This window comes from Syngnathus floridae, chromosome 9, assembly GCF_059516105.1.
Source record: "Syngnathus floridae isolate MCC-2025c chromosome 9, RoL_Sflo_1.0, whole genome shotgun sequence".
NCBI classification, from domain to species: domain Eukaryota; kingdom Metazoa; phylum Chordata; class Actinopteri; order Syngnathiformes; family Syngnathidae; genus Syngnathus; species Syngnathus floridae.
In genome coordinates, this window is record NC_142421.1 from 4,671,123 (window position 1) to 4,688,837 (window position 17,715).

Consider the following 17,715-nt stretch of genomic DNA (forward strand, 5'->3'; position numbering starts at 1 on the left):
GTTGGGAAGGGTTCAGTGATTAGATAACTTGAGCGAAACATTCCAGGATCCCAAATTAGGACACCGATTCAGAGTATGAACAAATAAAGTTTTGTGCGTTTTCACCAGGGTGCGAGATCTGTTACAAACACGCCAAAACTGAACAGAACGCAAATGAAAGCGTGAACTCCAGTGATGTAGCGTATGCACATATTGTATTTACGATCAGCGACCACGTATGCGCGACCAAAGCCAAGATGGCTGAGTCAGGCCTCTGGAGATGTAATCAGAGTGAAATCAGAGATTACTCACGGGCACGGCGGCCATGATGAAGATGGAGGCGGACAGCTGTCTCCGATACCTTTGACCCGCTTGCCTGTTCATGTTCGAATGGACTGAAATGACCCCCAACGCCGTGGCCGCCACCTGGGGAGAGATTTCAATTTGGTCTCAGATGGCACATTTGTTCAAACCAAACATGGTGAATCAGCATTTAGCTGTTATGGTGCACACAAAATGCAACTTAAATCAGCCCCAAGTGTCTTTTAAAACATTTGTAAAATCTTGATCTTGCGCTGTACGTTTTTTTTTGTCGTTACATTTGCATCGCGTGCGGATTCCACATTGGAGGCGAGGCTAATCACAGAGTACGGCGATGGCGAGAGTTTGGAGCACGGGCGTCCACAGGAAAGGCGCCCGCCTCCGTCACACATATGTAAACGTGCAGACGAGAGGGCAGCGCTAGAAGATGTTATCGGCGCCGACATTAAACCGTTGGCGAGATAAGCCGTGGACGTGAAACTGATAACTGGGTCCACATTAAATCCGTCCCTTATCTACTTGCGAATTTTGCTTAGTAAACAACCGCAAAAAAGAGAGAGTGTTGTTCTTGTTATTATCCAAGCTAAGGAGGTGAAGAGGAAGAGTCAAGGCACAAAACTATTTTGAAGTGGAAATAAGTTCAAGGACACGCTAATCACTATTTGATCATTCAAATGTTTGATGGAAGCTTCCTCCTCAAGAGTTCCCACCAAAGCACTAATCTAGAATCCGTGTGAATGGGCACAAAAAGGCGTCGGTGCGGTTCCGAGTCAAGGATAGGTCGAGATAGTCGTGTTTGATCTGGCCGGGAAGGAGGACCATTAGCCGGCTTAGAAAAGCATTGATAAAGCTATCGCGCGTCCGCCACTTTTTTCCCCCCCACCCAGCCCGCCAAATACTTTAAGCGATTGAGACTTACTGTCCATCGGAAGAAACAGAGCTGAAATTGCGAATCTATACTTTCCACACGCAAAAGCGAAACGACTCAACGGGGCCAAGTGGAGTGAGCGATGGACGCAAGAATGCGGCGGTGTTACGACTTGAACAACACTGTGCACATTTACAAGGCCGGCTGCAGGATTTTTCCAGCCAACATCAGCGTGAGACGGCCACAAAAGGCATTCTTCCGCCGTCGTCGGTGCAGCTTTTTCAAATTGAGCGCAATGCCGTTTTGGAAAGCCCCACAGCTCGCCAGCCCGCTCCACCCCGACTATTATGGCGGGCTCCATCTCGGGGGACCACCCGCCTCACACACTCAGCTCAGCTGCGGAATGAAAGTTTTTTTTTTTTTTTAACCGTTGTGATTTCTATCCACTCTATGTGTAAATAAACAAACAAAGCGGGCTGGCATCTTGGCTTAAGCCGTGAGAGAGCAGTTCGTTTAATCAAAACGAGGACACAAAACACAAGTCCTTCTTGAAGTCACGAGAACAGCCAAAGGTTACGATGTGTAAACATCCCACCGCAATCTCATTTGCGACATTTACCGGAATCCGAGCTTGTTTCGTGGCATCCGATATTTCTAGTATTATTTGTTTAGTGCCTTGAGATTTGAATGACCCGAGTTTTTTGCCGATTTTGAGCAATTTTTTGCGTTGACCTCATCAGGAATTTGGCAGATAGTGACGGCTTCTTTCGAAAAAAGGACCTTTAAGATATTTATTGCCACTCCCAGTTGAAGTTTACAGCAAAAATAAACAAAAGAGAAATCGAATCAAGTCTTGTGTATTTACCCAGAACCACATTTACTAAAGTTCTGCGAGCTTGATGCTAACGTCACGCAATGCAAAATGCCATAAACGGGCTAACAAAAATAAACAAAGTAAGCTAGACTTCATTCATCCTGGGAAAAGAAAACGATTTAGGAAAAAGGTTTGGGGATTTGAGGCAAGTCGAGCGCAATCACCAAAATGACAGCGTAACATCGACGTGTTTATACACACATGCGAGAGCCATCTGATGGCAACGAGATCCAATCGTGAGTCAACGGATAAACAAAGAAAGTTCTTGTTGGCAACGGCAAATATTCACACATGCCAACAGGCCTCGTTAAAGTCTGAAGTGGCGTGGTGCGGCTTGCGGGACCTCAGCCAGGGATTGATTGGGTGTCGCCATTTTTACGAGCTTTCGCTCCACTTTTCGACATTAGTCACTCTTGCAGTCCTCGTTCGATTTCTGTTTCCCCTCGGTTACTCGGTCTTCTTTCTTTGCTGATAAAAACAACAAGGTTGCTCTTTGTGTAAAACTTCACGCGTTAAATGCCCTGACTTATAGTTTCAGAGAAGAAAATTTCAACTTTTGAAAAACAATTTTACAAGGGGAAAGTCTAGCACTTCCCCAAAAAGCCAATTTGATCAATCATCTATCCTCATTATTATTATTATTCTCTCAATTTTATTTTTTGTCTTTCTTGGTAGGATCCGATTACGGCGTCATGCTAACAAAGAAAACTTCTTTCGACTACTTTATCTGGCTGCGCATAACACGGAGGCCAAAGTCGTGTTTGTGGCCACCACAAAGAGCCCGCAAAGTGTTTTCAAATGTGTGTCTTATGTCTGCTCCCCCACCAGAAGTCTGCAGGACTTTAAAGTGCAGCCATGTGGAGGTAAAAGCCAAATTAAAAAGCCACGCTGCTCACTTTTTGGGGTGTTTAGACAGTTGTGTGTCAAAGTGCCATTTTTCTGGATGAAAATATTTACCCAACATCATCATCCGATTGATGCTCAGGTTCCAGGACGCGAGGCGAGGACGCTGAAGAGAGAAGATCATTTTTCAGAAGATTTCTTTTCATGATTACATTGTGTTCCTCCATACCTGTTTGTGTAGGACCGGGTGTGTCAAATGGACCGTAACTGACAAACATGAGAGAGAAGATGATTGGTTCTCAATTTTGAAAGAGAGTCAAGTAAAGGGCAGCAGTGGCCATGATGTCGCTTTCCCACAACCTTTAAGTAAAAAAAAAAAAAAAACATGTAATTAAGACTTGGGCAAACGCCAAACGAGAGCAACTTTTCAACATCACATGGACTGATGAATGTTAACGTCGTAAATCTTACAGATAATTACTGTCTTTTGTCAAGGGAAGAAACTGTTGAAATCATCACAGTGGTGTTTTGATGAAATCCTCGTTAGCTTATCATCGTTACCTTGACTGGAGCCACTCCAGATGTCCTGACCAAGCATGTTTTCTTCGTTTTTTTTTTCCCCAGTAGACCTCCACTTGACTTTTTGATGAGCGTGAGTCCAACTGAAGCACACCTGATGAGAAAATGCAACATTTAAGAGAGAAGCTGCAATAAATAAAATAAAATAACAATGTTGCTCTTCTTCTTTTTATGCAATCCAGGAGGGACATTTTTTCTCTCACTTAGCCCTTGACACGTGTTTTGCATCAGAGGCTCACTATGCATCACTTAAACAAGTTATGAGCTTGTCCTAATGTGAATAACATGCATGCATTTGGCATTCGAATAGGATCGCACACTTGAGCCTTTTCATTAGGCACTGCTATTTTTTCATTGTTGACATGCGTTTTCAAAAATAATACACTTTTTGATTTTCCATGTTTGCGTCTGACTGCTTTTGCCATGCAGCAACGTCTCTCTCTGTTAGGGCCGTCCTCCATTGCAAAGAATAGGCCCGATGTTTACGGCCATTCCAACGAGGTTATCGGCATTTCAGGAAGTGCGTGTGTAATGAAGGAAGCCTAACGAACAAGATAAACACACCACACCTTGTACTGTCTTGTCCTGTTAGATCCTGTCTCACTGTGTCTGGCAAGCTGCTGCCGCCGTTGCCTCTGGGTCAACACGAGTGACAGTTGCACAAACCTGACGCTAAGTTTGACTTTATACGTGAAGTTGCGCCGGAATGTGCCTGTGGAAATTATTTTTAACACAATGGAGCGGCCTGTCTTGGCTGACACAAATAGTCAAAAGTATTCTTAAAACTACTGCCCATGGCTAGGACAGCGGCAAAGAACTACTTTTGTCTTAGACAGGGATGGACTGCTCCTTCCTTCAGCCTCAACATGGTTCCTTGGAGTCAAAGCATCACCATTAAATTGCCCTGAGCCTACATGTGGATAGTTGAGAAAGTTTTGTCGTGTTTCATCAGCACGTGGCGATGAACCCCGAACTAAAACGAGCGTCTCTACCTCACAATGCACCCTCGCAGGTTATTTCTGGTAGTCGAGGATAAAAGACGGGCCACAAAGGAAAGAATGTGGTTCCTGTTGTGGTCTTTGAGGGTCAATGGCAAGTAGATGTGGGGGCGGGGTGTCTGCCTTTCTCACGTTGGGTGGCCCCCCGGCCCAAGTTATGGAGGGTGCTAAGCGTGAGTCAAGGTCCAAGGAGGAGCGGGGGGACGTGGACGGGTCCGAGCGATGTTATGGGAACACAACGACACAAAGGACGGCACCTCAATGTCGAGATAAGACCGTTTGAAGGCGGCTCGGGGTGTAAGTTAAAAAAAAAAAGCGAGGGGAGTCGAGCACTGGCAAAGAGGCCGCTAACACGAAACACATGCAACAGAAGCATGTGTGCAGGCTACACACAAGTGGCAGTCATCTGCCTTCCGTCTTTGGCATTGAGACGTTTTGTGGGAGGGGAGCCGTAACTCTGATGGGATTGTGCAAAGCCAGTTCGCCCGGCGCCAAGCACAATATGTAGCAATTGAGGCAGAATGAAGATAATGAGAGAGAAAAAAAACAAAACCAACAAAGACAACATATGCCTTTGTATGTCGCGATAACATGACACATGGCGGGTATGGTATGTACAATATGTGTTGCGCATCACTGCATCGAAATTTGCCTTGTTTCCTTAACTCTATTTTTTTCATTTACGTGACTTTTTTGAAATACTCAACTGTTACTTCCATTTGATAAGACAACCAAGGCGACATTTACAACTCTTGGACCTGTCTCTGGCCAACAGCAATGCTCCTCAACAGGAGGCCCTCATCAGGGTGCTGCTGATCCTCTGATGTGCAGCCAAATTAGACTAAGGAAACAAGTGATTTTAATTCCTCATCTGCACCATGCAGTGTTTGCAAAGCAATGACAGAGCATTATAATGCCGCTAATGTTTCACAAATACAGGTGAAAGAAGCGTGCATGTGTGTGTGTGTCTGTCTGTGTGTGTGTGTGTGTGCACATGTCTGACATGTGCAAACACATGTCATGTCATGTCAACTGCAAACAGGCCTTCTTAATTATCTTTCTTCACACGCCAACAAATGATTTGGGGAGAGGGACGAAACAACTTGCACTACTGTAATCAGCCAGCAGATGGCATTATTTCATCAAGTTGGTTTTACGTTGGAGAGCGAGTATTCTCCACAAAAATGTACCATATGCCAAAGATATTATTTAATTACTAAATCATATGATAGGGCTTTTAGATTTTTTTTAATGAATAAAATATTTTTAGACTTTTACAACTGAATAATGATACAACTAAAAATATGAACACGAGCATGCACTGCCTTCAACCTGCAATTATTTCTAAGTCATATATTACTACTGAAAAGTACAGGAAATGACAAAAGTATTTTTTTGGTTCATTTGTACAGATGGCCTATGATCCGCAAAATCTTAAGAGCACAGCGCCCTCTTCTGATGAATGAAGAGACACACAAAAGTGAGATCCAGTGCAAGAGATACTCTACCATAAATCATGCCTTTACAGACATAAGGGCTTTCATTTATCTTTCATTTTATTTATTTAGATAAGCCTGCTAATATGCTTGCATTTTGCAGCCCTGCAGGAATACATACTGAGGAGTGTTTCAAATATTTGACATATTAAGCAAAATGATCTGGATAAATAGTCTACATTACGAGGGAGACAGACCGTCCGTCAGTCTGACAAATGGAAATAAAGGCACACAGAACTCCTCACCTCGTCTTCTCTCTAAACCTTATTTCGTTGTTTGTCCCATAATTGAGCGGTAAGTTAAAGCTTGCTTGTAATGGATTAATAGTGCAGTGTTGATGGGAGGACAATAGTGCCCCCCCCTTCCCCCAGCCCTCTCACCCCCACAGCGTGATTGCTCCCAGAGGTCTGATCGGTTAACCCTCGCCTCTCTGTTTGCTTTCTAAAGCGACGGAGCCGAGTCACTGAGCTGTAAATACACACTGACCTGAACTAAGACTCTCATCATCTGTAAACTCATTCAACACCGGGAGGGACGGCCTCCATCACTGAGTGCAGGTGGCGCGCCAGTGTCTGCGTGCGTGTGTGTGCTGAAGCGTCAAACGGCAGCCCCAATATGATCTCCCCATCAGCCCCACGCAGGCCAGGAGATTGTCCCCGGGGCCAGAATTTATGGAAATGGCCGTAAAACGTGAAGACCTCAGTAATGGGATGTGTCGATAAAGGACCCCCCTCCCCCCGCCGCGCTTCTCTCTCACAATCTATTGTCGCTTACCGAAGGAGACGAGTGGCCCGGCTGTAAGACAACTCACATCTCATTTTGCCCATAAAGCCTCGGCGAGTCAACAACCATAAAGCTTCTATAAATCATCATCGCGGCGCACAAAGAGGCAAAAGCGAGAGGGGCAAATTCATCAGCGCCGCTGTGGCAGACTTCATGCTTTTGTGCACTTGAATGGGTCAAATTAGGCCTTTTTTTGGTGAGTGATTTAAGACTTAATTTTCCTAATTACCCCCAGGGGAGGAATAAAGTATATCTATCTATTACACACTTTGGACAATTGTGCAAACGTGCATTTTAAATATGCTCCCATAAGCAAAATGTTTGGACAAAGGATATCGAAAATCGCACCGAAATGTCTGCCAGACATCAAAATTGAAGTAAAAATGTGACTGTATATTTTTAATCACGGTAAGAAAGTTAAAAAACAATCAATAAGGTTAAAGGCTATTAATTCGCCGCAATGTCCAGTCATCTCTTATTAGGCGCCGCTAATGAGCAACGGCCCCTCGGGCAGATGAGCCGCTTTTCATCTTGCCAGAATTATTGATGGAGGCCTTATTCGAGTATTTAAGTGAAGAATTCTTAATGTGCATTGACCTCTCTTGAGCTTCACGCCGAGTCTTAACGGAATAGAATCTGCCATGTGTGGCTGGTGTTGCAACTGAGGATTCAGAAAGATTGGAATGACTCTTTTCTCCAATTATTTCTGCATTTTACTTTATGACCAAAATGAAATCAATTTAACCCACTGGCTCGCATGACATGGCGCAGTGTACCTAATGGAGTGTCTTGAAAGGGTTTCACTCACTGCAAAGTAGCTTTCATCCAGACATCTCTCTTCTGACTGCTCGATTGGACTTCTGCACATGAGCGGCGATGGTTCGGTGAAAGACGGCGACCCCTCCCCCCGGGGACAGAGGCGCTCCCATACCGTTTTACTGGCACAGAAGGGCATTAAGTGCTAAAGGAACACAATTATACCGCAATCATTTCCGATTCTCCGCTGGGATGAAGGTCACAGGGGGAAACATTTGGAATATACACTTATTGGTCACTATATTAGGAGCAATCTAATTACACTCAATGTAAGGCTTATATCATTTTCAATTTCTTGTTTTCAATCAACGTTTTTTAAAACCTTTTTTTTCTTTTTTAAAATGGAAATAAAGATGAACTGACCTGTGTTGATGGAAATGAGTCAAGTCAGGTTCTGTAAAGCATGACACAAAATAAATTTAATCCAATTTGAATATAAGTTCAATATAAAGTTGATACTGATAAGATAAGCAACTTGAAGGCTTGAGGTTTTGAAATTTGAAGATTTAGCACATTTTCAAATTATTATTATTTCATTATTTTGTAAATTCTTCCCAAAAAAAAATAATAAAAAAACTGATCAGAGAGCTTTTTTTTAAACAATTTTAACAATATTGTATTTTTATTTTTTTCTCAGTCGGGCGAATCTGACTTACGGCTACCTGATTTCTGTATAGTTCTGGTTTTGGTTATCAAACTTCTCCCCGGGAAGGTGAAACTTTGCTCCCGCAGAGTTCTCGTCGGGTTCCTTCAGCTTGGCCACCGTTCGCTGTTGGTCCGTCGAGATGCACATTTACACACACATACACAAACCAACACACACACTAACGGTGCCGGGCTTGTTGGATGAAAAAGAACAATTAAGGCAGAAATGAGGGAGAATCATCAGGGGAAATAGCTGATGAAGACTTTATTGATTAGGGCAGCTCCACTGATCCACATCTCACTGTAGCAATTACCAGCCGCCGCTGAAGGGGGAGTGTGAGGGGGGGGTCATCCACAGGGAGAGTGCATGGGGGGGGCTTTTGATAGGGGCCCCATTTGAAGACCACCATGGGAGGGGACGGGAAATGAACCTGGAAAATAAAAAGACCCCAAAATAAAAGAAAACAATTTTATTTTTAATGACATGATGTGATTCTTCCTTCAAAAACTTGCTGATTTATTGTTTTTATGCCTTGCAAAATAATCCCATTGCCACTTTGGTGCCAAGGAATGACGGAGAAGTGCATTGCAGGGCTTTATTTAGACAAACGTTGTGCTTTGGTGCCATCTTAGTGTCAAATAACTAAGTAGAAGTGAGTTGATGAGCACTATTTAGACAAAAGGCGTGATTTGCCAGCGAGTGTTTAACTTTTTTTAACAATTTGAGTCTAAAACTATTTCTTATTTAAAGGAAAAAAGCAGAGCTGATTCTGTGTGGGTTGCATATTGAGCGCCAAAGTATTTTCCTCATGAATGAAGCAGTAAAACGGCTAACATCTGAGACAACACGTTGACAGTCCTATCAGAACATCCCCCTCCCTCCGTTTACTCAGCTAAGACCGCAGCGTTATTTGGATTCAAATCTGCCCGCCTGCTGTCCCTTTGAAGACCCTCCAAAGTAGATGTCGTTGGCGGGGGACGCCTGCTGGAGGGGAACGCCGTGACGGCGATCAATCGCACGCCGTTAGCTTTGCATTGCGCCACTTTCACAGCCTGAATGGCAAGAAAGGTCATTGCGGAGGCGACCGCGACAGCAGCGCGTATTTTTCTCCGCAAGATGGTGGGTTCAAAGGTCAACGGAGGCATCTAATTAGAAGTGAGAGCCCAAAATTTCATCTGAAATGACACACAATAGCGGATGACAGAATCATCATTACAAATAAGTCAGTAAGTAAATAAATAACCTGTTTATTAAACTGTACGTAGAGAATACATTAACGCTTCAGAAAACATTTCAATGTTTTAAAATGCATTGTAAATGTATTTGTTTGAACAAACAAATAAAGAAAAAAAGAGGTGGGGCCTGCATGCCAGCCTGTGAGTATCTGGGTGAGAGCTGTGACCCACAGCAGGTACTGCATGAGTGCAACAGCGAAAATTTGACAGTGCAATATAGAATTATATTATACTAAAGGTAAAAACACCCAGGCACATTATTCCAGGACACGTTGAAGAGGAATTCATGACGTAAAAATTGCAATGAGAACAACTCAACAATTTGTCAATTTTATTTAAAAATTCCGTCGAAACTGAAATTAAACGTATGCAACTAAAGAAAGTGAGCGTTAACAATGAGTAATAATTTTTTATTTATTTTTGATGTATTTTAAACCTGGCAGAGAGCAGTTTAAAAAACCTTGTGCACTATTTGGCAAGGGCACAGAAAGTGAGAGTGGAAGGGGGAAAAAAGCGCTAACGGTCAATAGAGAAATATAAAAGGGACAAACACAATCTGTTGGTGCACTCGATGGAGATGAATGGAGCTTAATCCTTTCGCCTTCCATCACACACCTTCCCGGCTCGCGCCACGCCGGCCCGCTCCTCTGCAATGATGACAAATACTACAGCCACTATTTATATTTCCTAATTGTAATTAGCAAGAATTATCAATTACCGTTAGTGCCTAATTGCCCTTCATAAAGACAGCTCCCCAGGTTTAAACGGCTCCATTTAAATAATGTAACTAATAGCTCTCGCGCCTTTACATCTTCATTGTTTCCGCGCGCCGCGGCTTGGCTCGTAATTTAGCGCTCGGGCGAAGGGAGGAGTGCAGGTGGCACAGCGCGTGTAATTACTGTTAATGAATTATGATGTGACCTTCTCAGAACAATGGCTAATCAATGCTTACGTTGAGTGACAGTACGACCGCTGCGGATGCCAGCCATGCCGACAAGTAGGCCGGAGTAGGAAAAAGTGAAGAGGGGGGAAAAAGGCTTTGTTTGTTCATCAAATCAACACAAAAGGAGTTACATTACAATGTAAGATAGCACGCAAGCACACTGGAAGACACAAGATGATGACTTCGGGCACCACGACCAAAGATGGAGCAGATTGGAATGGTGCGCGTGTGTGTGTGTGGGGGGGGGGGGTGATAGATAACAAATCAGCGCTGGAGGATCGCAGTAGTTGATAAAGTGGAATGAAGAGGTCACAAAGAGAGTTAGGGGCAAGGTCGCAGGGTGCCCCGTTTGTAACCAGGAGGATCAGGCGGAGCTTACTGGGAATTCTACAGGATGCCATTGTTGGGTTGCAAGAACACGGCTTATCAGAAAACTCTGATCGGGTAAGATGTCTCGCTGATTGAAAGGAGGAATTCCAAACAGAGTGCTCCGAGTTATCCTTGATACAGCATCTAAATGCTGAGTGAAATACAACTTACATGGTGAAAACAGCAGGGAGCTTAAAACGGAACCCTGAGGAATGCCAGACGTTCTGACTTTTTTAATAATCGATTAATCTCTTGATTATTTTCTCAAACACACACACACACACGAGAGTGTGTTGGTAGCGCCGATGACGTGGGTGCGTGAACTGACCTTTACCTTGTTCTGACAGGGGCGAGGCACGACTGACAGCGTCCCTCAGCGTAATTTACACCCCCCCGCCTGGCCGCCTCCCTCTCCATCGGTCGGCCATGCGATGCAGTTGACCCTCTGTACAAATCACCGCCCAACTTTCCACATCTGCTGCCTGTCAGCATCTGCCAGGCGCACTCACCCGTCCCCGCACATAATGAAAAACTCTCATTACTCGCCTCCACCCAACAGGTACACAAACCGTTAGGACAATTACCGGGCAACGCCACTGACCTTGTTGTCTCTGAGAGTCACGCCAGCGCGTGCACGACACTGAGAAGCGTGAAAGTATGCGGAGATGTGGCTGAACAGAACGATTTCAAGCAACAGTATCGAAAAAATATACCGGATTTAAACTAGGACAGCCATCTTTTTCATTCATCCATTTTTTTGGGATTGTTCTCACGGGGCCCGAGCAAAGTTATTAGTCAGGAGGCGGTTTCAAAACCGAAAATGTAAAATGTTCTCAAGCCAGCAACTTTTTAACAGGACATTAAAATGCGGTGCCAAGACAACCCGGACCCCAGCATGGAACATGAAAGCAAAGTTTGAGGAATCCGGCACAGGGGGTCAAACCCCCCCCCACTTGCTGTTCCTTTTCTTCGGACCCCCGCTTTACAGCACCAAACAATGGACGCTGCAGTGAGCAAACAGAAGTGCAGCTCATCATGCCTCCTCCACCATTAGACAAATGATGTGACGTTTAGCAGCCTCCCCGCCATGTGATGACTTTACGGGCCTCGGATGGAAGTGTGTCTCGGCGGCTCCCCTGCCGTGTGCGACATGGGGCCCGCTCCGCCCTCTCTGATGTCGCACGCCGGGACGCACGGGTTCTTCCCGCTTGGCGTGAAGACAACCCCGAGGGCCTTTATGTCCTCCTTTGTCCCGCTCACACGCGCAAACAGATGTCCGGCCATTGGGCTTTCTCGTAGGAAGTTGTAAACCTCCAGCGTGCGGTCGGCTCCATTCATATGGAGGGCACGGAGTGGTGCCGGCGCGAGCGCCATACACATGCAAATGCTGACGAGCGACTTAACAAATGTTTGACTATGTAACAGCAGCGGAGCTCACCGGTCCGGCCGGGTTATGACCGGCCGGAGCTCAATGCAGAACACAGGAAGCAGAAGGAAGAATAAGAAAGAGAGCATCAACACCAAAGAAGAAAAGAGCACAATCTGGACCTCACACACTTTAAAAAAAATCTAATGTAGACATGGGATGAGTTCAAAGTGGAATGCAACCACTTAGCTTGATCACATTCCAGGAAACTCGACAAATTCTCATCCTATGATAATGCACTAAACTACGTGGACAAAACCACTCTGATTAGTTTTCATCCTCGATAATCAAATCAAAAAACCTTAAAGTTACGTTAACAATGCGGTTGGTCTTGACAGAAACTCGGGCTAACGGGTTACTTTGTCTTAAAAGAAAAACTGTGGCGTGATTGACGGACATTAAAAAAAGGTCCTAAAAACATCCCTGTAATAATAATGAAAGCATCTGCCATTATAAAATAACATAGTTTGAACACTGCACAACCACAAAAGGCACAAACATTAATTTAAAAATATATAATACGTTTTTATCCCTTGCCATGGATCACCTGGTGGAACAAGAATATTGTGTCTAAGGAGGAATCTATCCTGGAAGATGGTTAGAGGTTATGAGTTCGAGTTAAATAAAGCTTTGCCATTGCGGTAATTGGCTCAGCTATCTGAAACGGCGCTCTCGCTCACCATCGGTTTGTTTTTATCTGAGTCGGACACCTGCTGGGAATATCGATCCGGCGGCGGTTCCACCATTTAGCCGTCACCGGGCGTCCGGGTTTTAAACAACCCCCGTGTCACTTTATATTGAATACTAATGGCAGAGGCTCAGGGAGCTCATTGATTGTGAATATATATCTATCAGCTAAGGTGAGAAAACAATCAGCGGCCACCATTGTGTGCCTGTAATTTGCTTTGCATGGATTTTTCCACTTGGTCAAAAATGCATATTAGTGTTGTTTAACTTCCTAATGTGAATAGCTATTGTTAGAACATTGGAATACTGGTGGAGGATAATTGAATTCACAATTATTCAAGTGTTTTTTTGTATAAAATGCGAAAATGTTGAATCATCCAAAAAATATTAAGACAAATAATTTCCATTGAAACATCAATAATTCCAATTTTGTGATTTTAAAATGAAATAAATTAATTTCCTTGTGCACACAGACAACGTGCATTGGATATCAATACATAGTATTAATCTTTTTTATGATTATGTCAATTTTGCAATCATGGACTAATAATCATAACTGTCATTGAATTTTGATAAATTGCACAGGGCAAAGGTGACTAGTTTGAAGTTGGAATGAGGAAGATGGGGAAGTTTTTGCTGTCCAATGTAACAATGTGATTTCCTGCAGGGGGTCAAAATGCAAAGAACCCCGTCGTGAAGATCTCCCCCCCACCCCCATCCCCTCACCCCAAATAATAATAAAAACCAAAAACAACTCCCAATTTGGTGACTCGGATCCATCTATGGGCCATCTGTGGCCAATTTACTTTCAGCTCGCGCATTATTGAATTTAATGACATGGGTGATTATCGAGCAATACCCGGGGCCCATTAGGGGGTCGTGTGAAACACTAATAGTGTTTGCGTGACGTTTGTGGTGCCGGTGGGGGTCAGATGCTTTAAAGGAGAGCCCACTCGCACCCCTCCTGCAGGACTCAAACAGACGAGGGGAGAGGGACAGATGATCCGGTCCCAAGACGCATCAAGACTATGAGAGGACCGGCAACACGCGCGTAATTACGCATCGCTCTTTTCCTCCTACACTTTTAAGGCTCTGTTTTTGTTTTTTTTGAGCATGCTGGAGTCTAAGCACTGCGGAGTGACCATGACGTCCACTCACAATAAGATCTCCTTCTCCATCATCGACATCCTGGACCCGAACAAATTCAATAGCAAGAAGGCGAGCGAGCACGGCAAGTTTGGAGTGGCGACCGAGGAGAGGACTAGCTTGGAGACGCACGGCGATGCGGAAGGAGACGGTAGGTAAATAAGGGAAAATATCAAAACGTAATTGTGTTGCATTGCAACAAATAACCTAAATCTTGCCAATGGATGCATTTTGCTTGGAGGATGGATGCATTAGTCACACAAATGACGGAAAAGGTCCTAGAAATATTCTTTAAGTTTCATATTGTAAAAAAAAAAAATACACATTAAAGTACACATTAAAAAATGTCCTAGAAATATTCTTTACGTTTCATATTGTAAAAAAAAAAAACACACATTAAAAAAATGTGCACAATGATAATTTCGAGTTTTGAGAATGAACACTGACTAGCTGCTAACCTTTACTAAGTTGAAGCAAAATGAGCGGCATAGAAAGTTGAACATTGTGCAATAATCTGTCAGGCAGAATGCTTGGGAATCACTGAATCATTTAGTAGGTTAGTTGTGTTTAGTTAGTAGAGGTGGTTATGACGTTAACTGCGGAAGATGTTTTTGAATTTTGGGGGATAACTTAAACACAGCACGATTGTAATAACATAGCAGCCCAAGTCACATTTGCACGTTTTCGGAAGACAAAAAAAATTCAACAAACAAAACAAGAAGAGTCACATTCAATCTATCTTTTCCGATTTACCATTGCTGTAACAATACACAAAGGAAAAAAATGATCAATCATATTGATATTGTTTTTTCTTGACATTGTGACTGTTCAAGAGAACCATTATGTGAATTAAATAATGCAAGCACGCATTTAATGATCCTGAATAAAAATTCAGGCCAAGGTTTGTAAAAGAACGATTTTTAATCAGCAAGTGAGTGGAATCAAGTTAAAGCTGTTTATTTCCAAATGAAATCAGAGCCATCTTTGTGTGACCTTCCCCCAATTTCCACGGTTAGTTCTCTTTCAAGGAAGCCACAAAGGCTCGTCTCCCAGAGCCCCGGCAGCGTGATTGGCATTGGGGCGGGCGGCCTGAGATAATTGTTTAAATCGTCCCATTGAGGACGCTTTGATCGATATCCCATTACCGCATCCTGCATATCTCCTCGCAGCACCTTGCAGGTACAAACCCGCACACCCCAGCCATGTCTGATCCCAAAAATCGCTCGATTCCAACTCCCCCCGCTCGCCCCTCCCTTCTTAAATAGATGACATTTATCGACCCGCGGGCAAATATGAAATCCATTAGCACGTCACGGCTGAAACGGCGTTGCTGGATTTAGGCGGGATTTCTTTCCGCAACATGACATTTGAGGCGCTATCTGCTGCTGATAAATTATCGAAGGATTAGTGGCAGAGTCCCACCAGCACCGACACTTTGGGAGGAGTTTACTTCTGGAGGTCCACTTGCACATGATAAATAAGAATGGACATTTGTTGGAGGGGGGTGGGCGGATTTGCCTGCTGGAGCTGTCCATTCAGCACTGTCACTGCTGATTCCCAAGTGACCTTATGTGTTAAAAATAAATAAATGGAGGAGATTTATTTTAAGTGACACGGACTGACCAGGATTCTTCCTAATCGAAAATAAATACTTTTCTGTAGCAAAAGTCTCAAATCCGATCGGAACACAATCCAGCTTCAAGTCCAAGTTGCAGGACGAGCCAAACTATGACCAAAAAAAAGTGTGATTTATCACCAGGAAAAATATAGTGATTTAACAAATGGGCTCATGTTTCCTCTCCATTCCTTCACCAGAAGATAGCCAGTCCAATGAGCACCCGGTTCTTGCCAACCCCCTCGTGATTACCGCCACAGCGGAGAGCAAGCACCGGCTAGCCGAGGAGCAGATGACCGTGGCCCTGCAGGACGCACCTCCCACACATAGCAAGAGGCGGCGGCAAGACCAGAACAGCGCCAAGCCCCGGCGCGCCCGGACCGCCTTCACCTACGAACAGCTAGTGGCGCTGGAGAACAAGTTCCGAGCCACTCGCTACCTGTCGGTGTGCGAGAGGCTCAACTTGGCGCTGTCCTTGAGTCTGACGGAAACGCAGGTGAAGATCTGGTTTCAGAACAGGCGCACCAAGTGGAAAAAGCAGAACCCAGGCGCAGACAGCACCATGCCGCCGGCCCCCGGCCCGCTCATCAGTCCCGGCCAGACCACGTGCAGCTCGGGCCAGGCCGGCTTCCACCAATCCTTCGCCAACTTGGGCTCCGGGAACGTCATCTTTCACGCCACTGCTGCTCCGCTTTCGTCCACTGGGGGGCTCCTGCACCCCTTCCTACCTGGCGGATTTGTGCAACCCTCCTATTTTAATCCACACCTATGAGACGAGGACTGGACTCTTCTTTCAATTATTTGTTGACTGGGTCGGACAAACGTTTGACAAGAAGCCTTTTTTCGTAGAGGGGACATTAATTCTTTGTACAGATTGAAAAGTTGCTCAACACGGGGACTGTGACCAGCCATGCTCCTTCACCGCTGTACCCAAATAAAGCAGTACTCTGCGTTGGCGCCAGATAGAACCATTTCACCAATTGGTGTGATTTAAATCAAAGTAAAAAATTCTTTATCTTTTGGGTTTCGACCATTTATTGTCAAATAACTTTTATAAATACATTTGAAAATACTGGGGGGGAAAAATGTCCGATTTTTTTTTTGTCACATCGCACCAAAATGGTCTGATGTTGCCCTGGAGACTTTTTAAAAACACCTAAACATGAACATTGTTTTTTTTTTTGTTTGTTTATTAAAAAAAGGGACAAATAATTATCATTGTGTTTGTTGAAACACTGTATTCAACAGATCTTGTATCACAAACTGTGGCATATTGCAACCAACCACCTCACATTGCTAATCCGTTATATATATAAAAAAATCCCAGTGTTATTTCAATAATAAAAATCAAAACGTTGGTTTGTCTGCTGCGGAATTGAATCACTCCCCATTTGTGCTTGCATTGTGCCACCACACGATGTCACTATATCCTTGCACCTATCTAATCCAAAACCCATTTCAAACAGTGGTGTGCTCTCTGTAATGTGTCAGGTTATGTTTTCCCACTTAACCCAAATACGCTTATGGAGAATATTAGAACATCGCAGTTTAAATTAATCTCAAAACTGAGTAATGCAGAATTATAAACCAAACTCACCCATTCCACTTCATTTTTTCCTCACGAGACATCTTCGAATGAGGCTCTTTGATTCGCATTCTCGGTCCAAGTCAGCAGCCTCCGTCTCTACCTGCAGAAAGAGAGCAGGCGTCAGATTCAGGAGTCAATTTTCCCTGGACATCACTTTGACAGTCTGAGAGTTTGACATGCATTTCTCTTTTTTAGATGGCGCTTACTCACAGCTGCAAAAAGCAAGACAACCTCAATCTGCTCTTTTATGTGTTGTTTTTTTACACTGGCTATGATTTTAAGGGATTGCACAAACAATCAATTAATCACCGGTGGGTTGAAAATCCCCCCTTACCATTTTGGACATTTACACCATCGGTGACTTCCATTGCAAGACTTGTAAAAGAATTCTGCGGTTTTGCTGGATAAACACATTCTAAATGAAGCCTGCTTGTTGCGTGACATTGCTTTTGGGCATTTGCAGGCACCGGTGTAGTGAGAAAAATTCCATTTCGAGCCTTGGC

The 17,715-nt window shown here is 44.0% G+C and overlaps 1 protein-coding gene and 1 long non-coding RNA gene across 4 annotated transcripts in view; one reads left to right on the forward strand and one right to left on the reverse strand.

Annotated features, from left to right (window-relative positions):
• Positions 1–17,715, reverse strand: part of LOC148393039 (uncharacterized) — a 22,187-nt gene continuing 4,472 nt past the window's right edge. For 2 of the 3 annotated variants that reach the window (XR_015860214.1, XR_015860216.1), the window contains exons 4-11: positions 17,222–17,312; positions 8,220–8,633; positions 7,921–7,951; positions 7,550–7,702; positions 3,447–3,558; positions 3,115–3,245; positions 3,000–3,051; positions 1–405 (exon numbers count right to left, since the gene is read on the reverse strand). This is a non-coding gene — a long non-coding RNA (uncharacterized LOC148393039). The remainder of the gene's footprint in view (positions 406–2,999; positions 3,052–3,114; positions 3,246–3,446; positions 3,559–7,549; positions 7,703–7,920; positions 7,952–8,219; positions 8,634–17,221; positions 17,313–17,715) is intronic. The other variant, XR_015860215.1, reaches the window with a different exon arrangement.
• LOC148393040 (NK1 transcription factor-related protein 2-like) lies at positions 15,917–16,679 on the forward strand. The gene has a single exon (XM_088385374.1). The coding sequence runs from the start codon at positions 15,917–15,919 to the stop codon at positions 16,394–16,396; it is 480 nt and encodes a 159-aa protein (XP_088241500.1). The 3' UTR covers positions 16,397–16,679.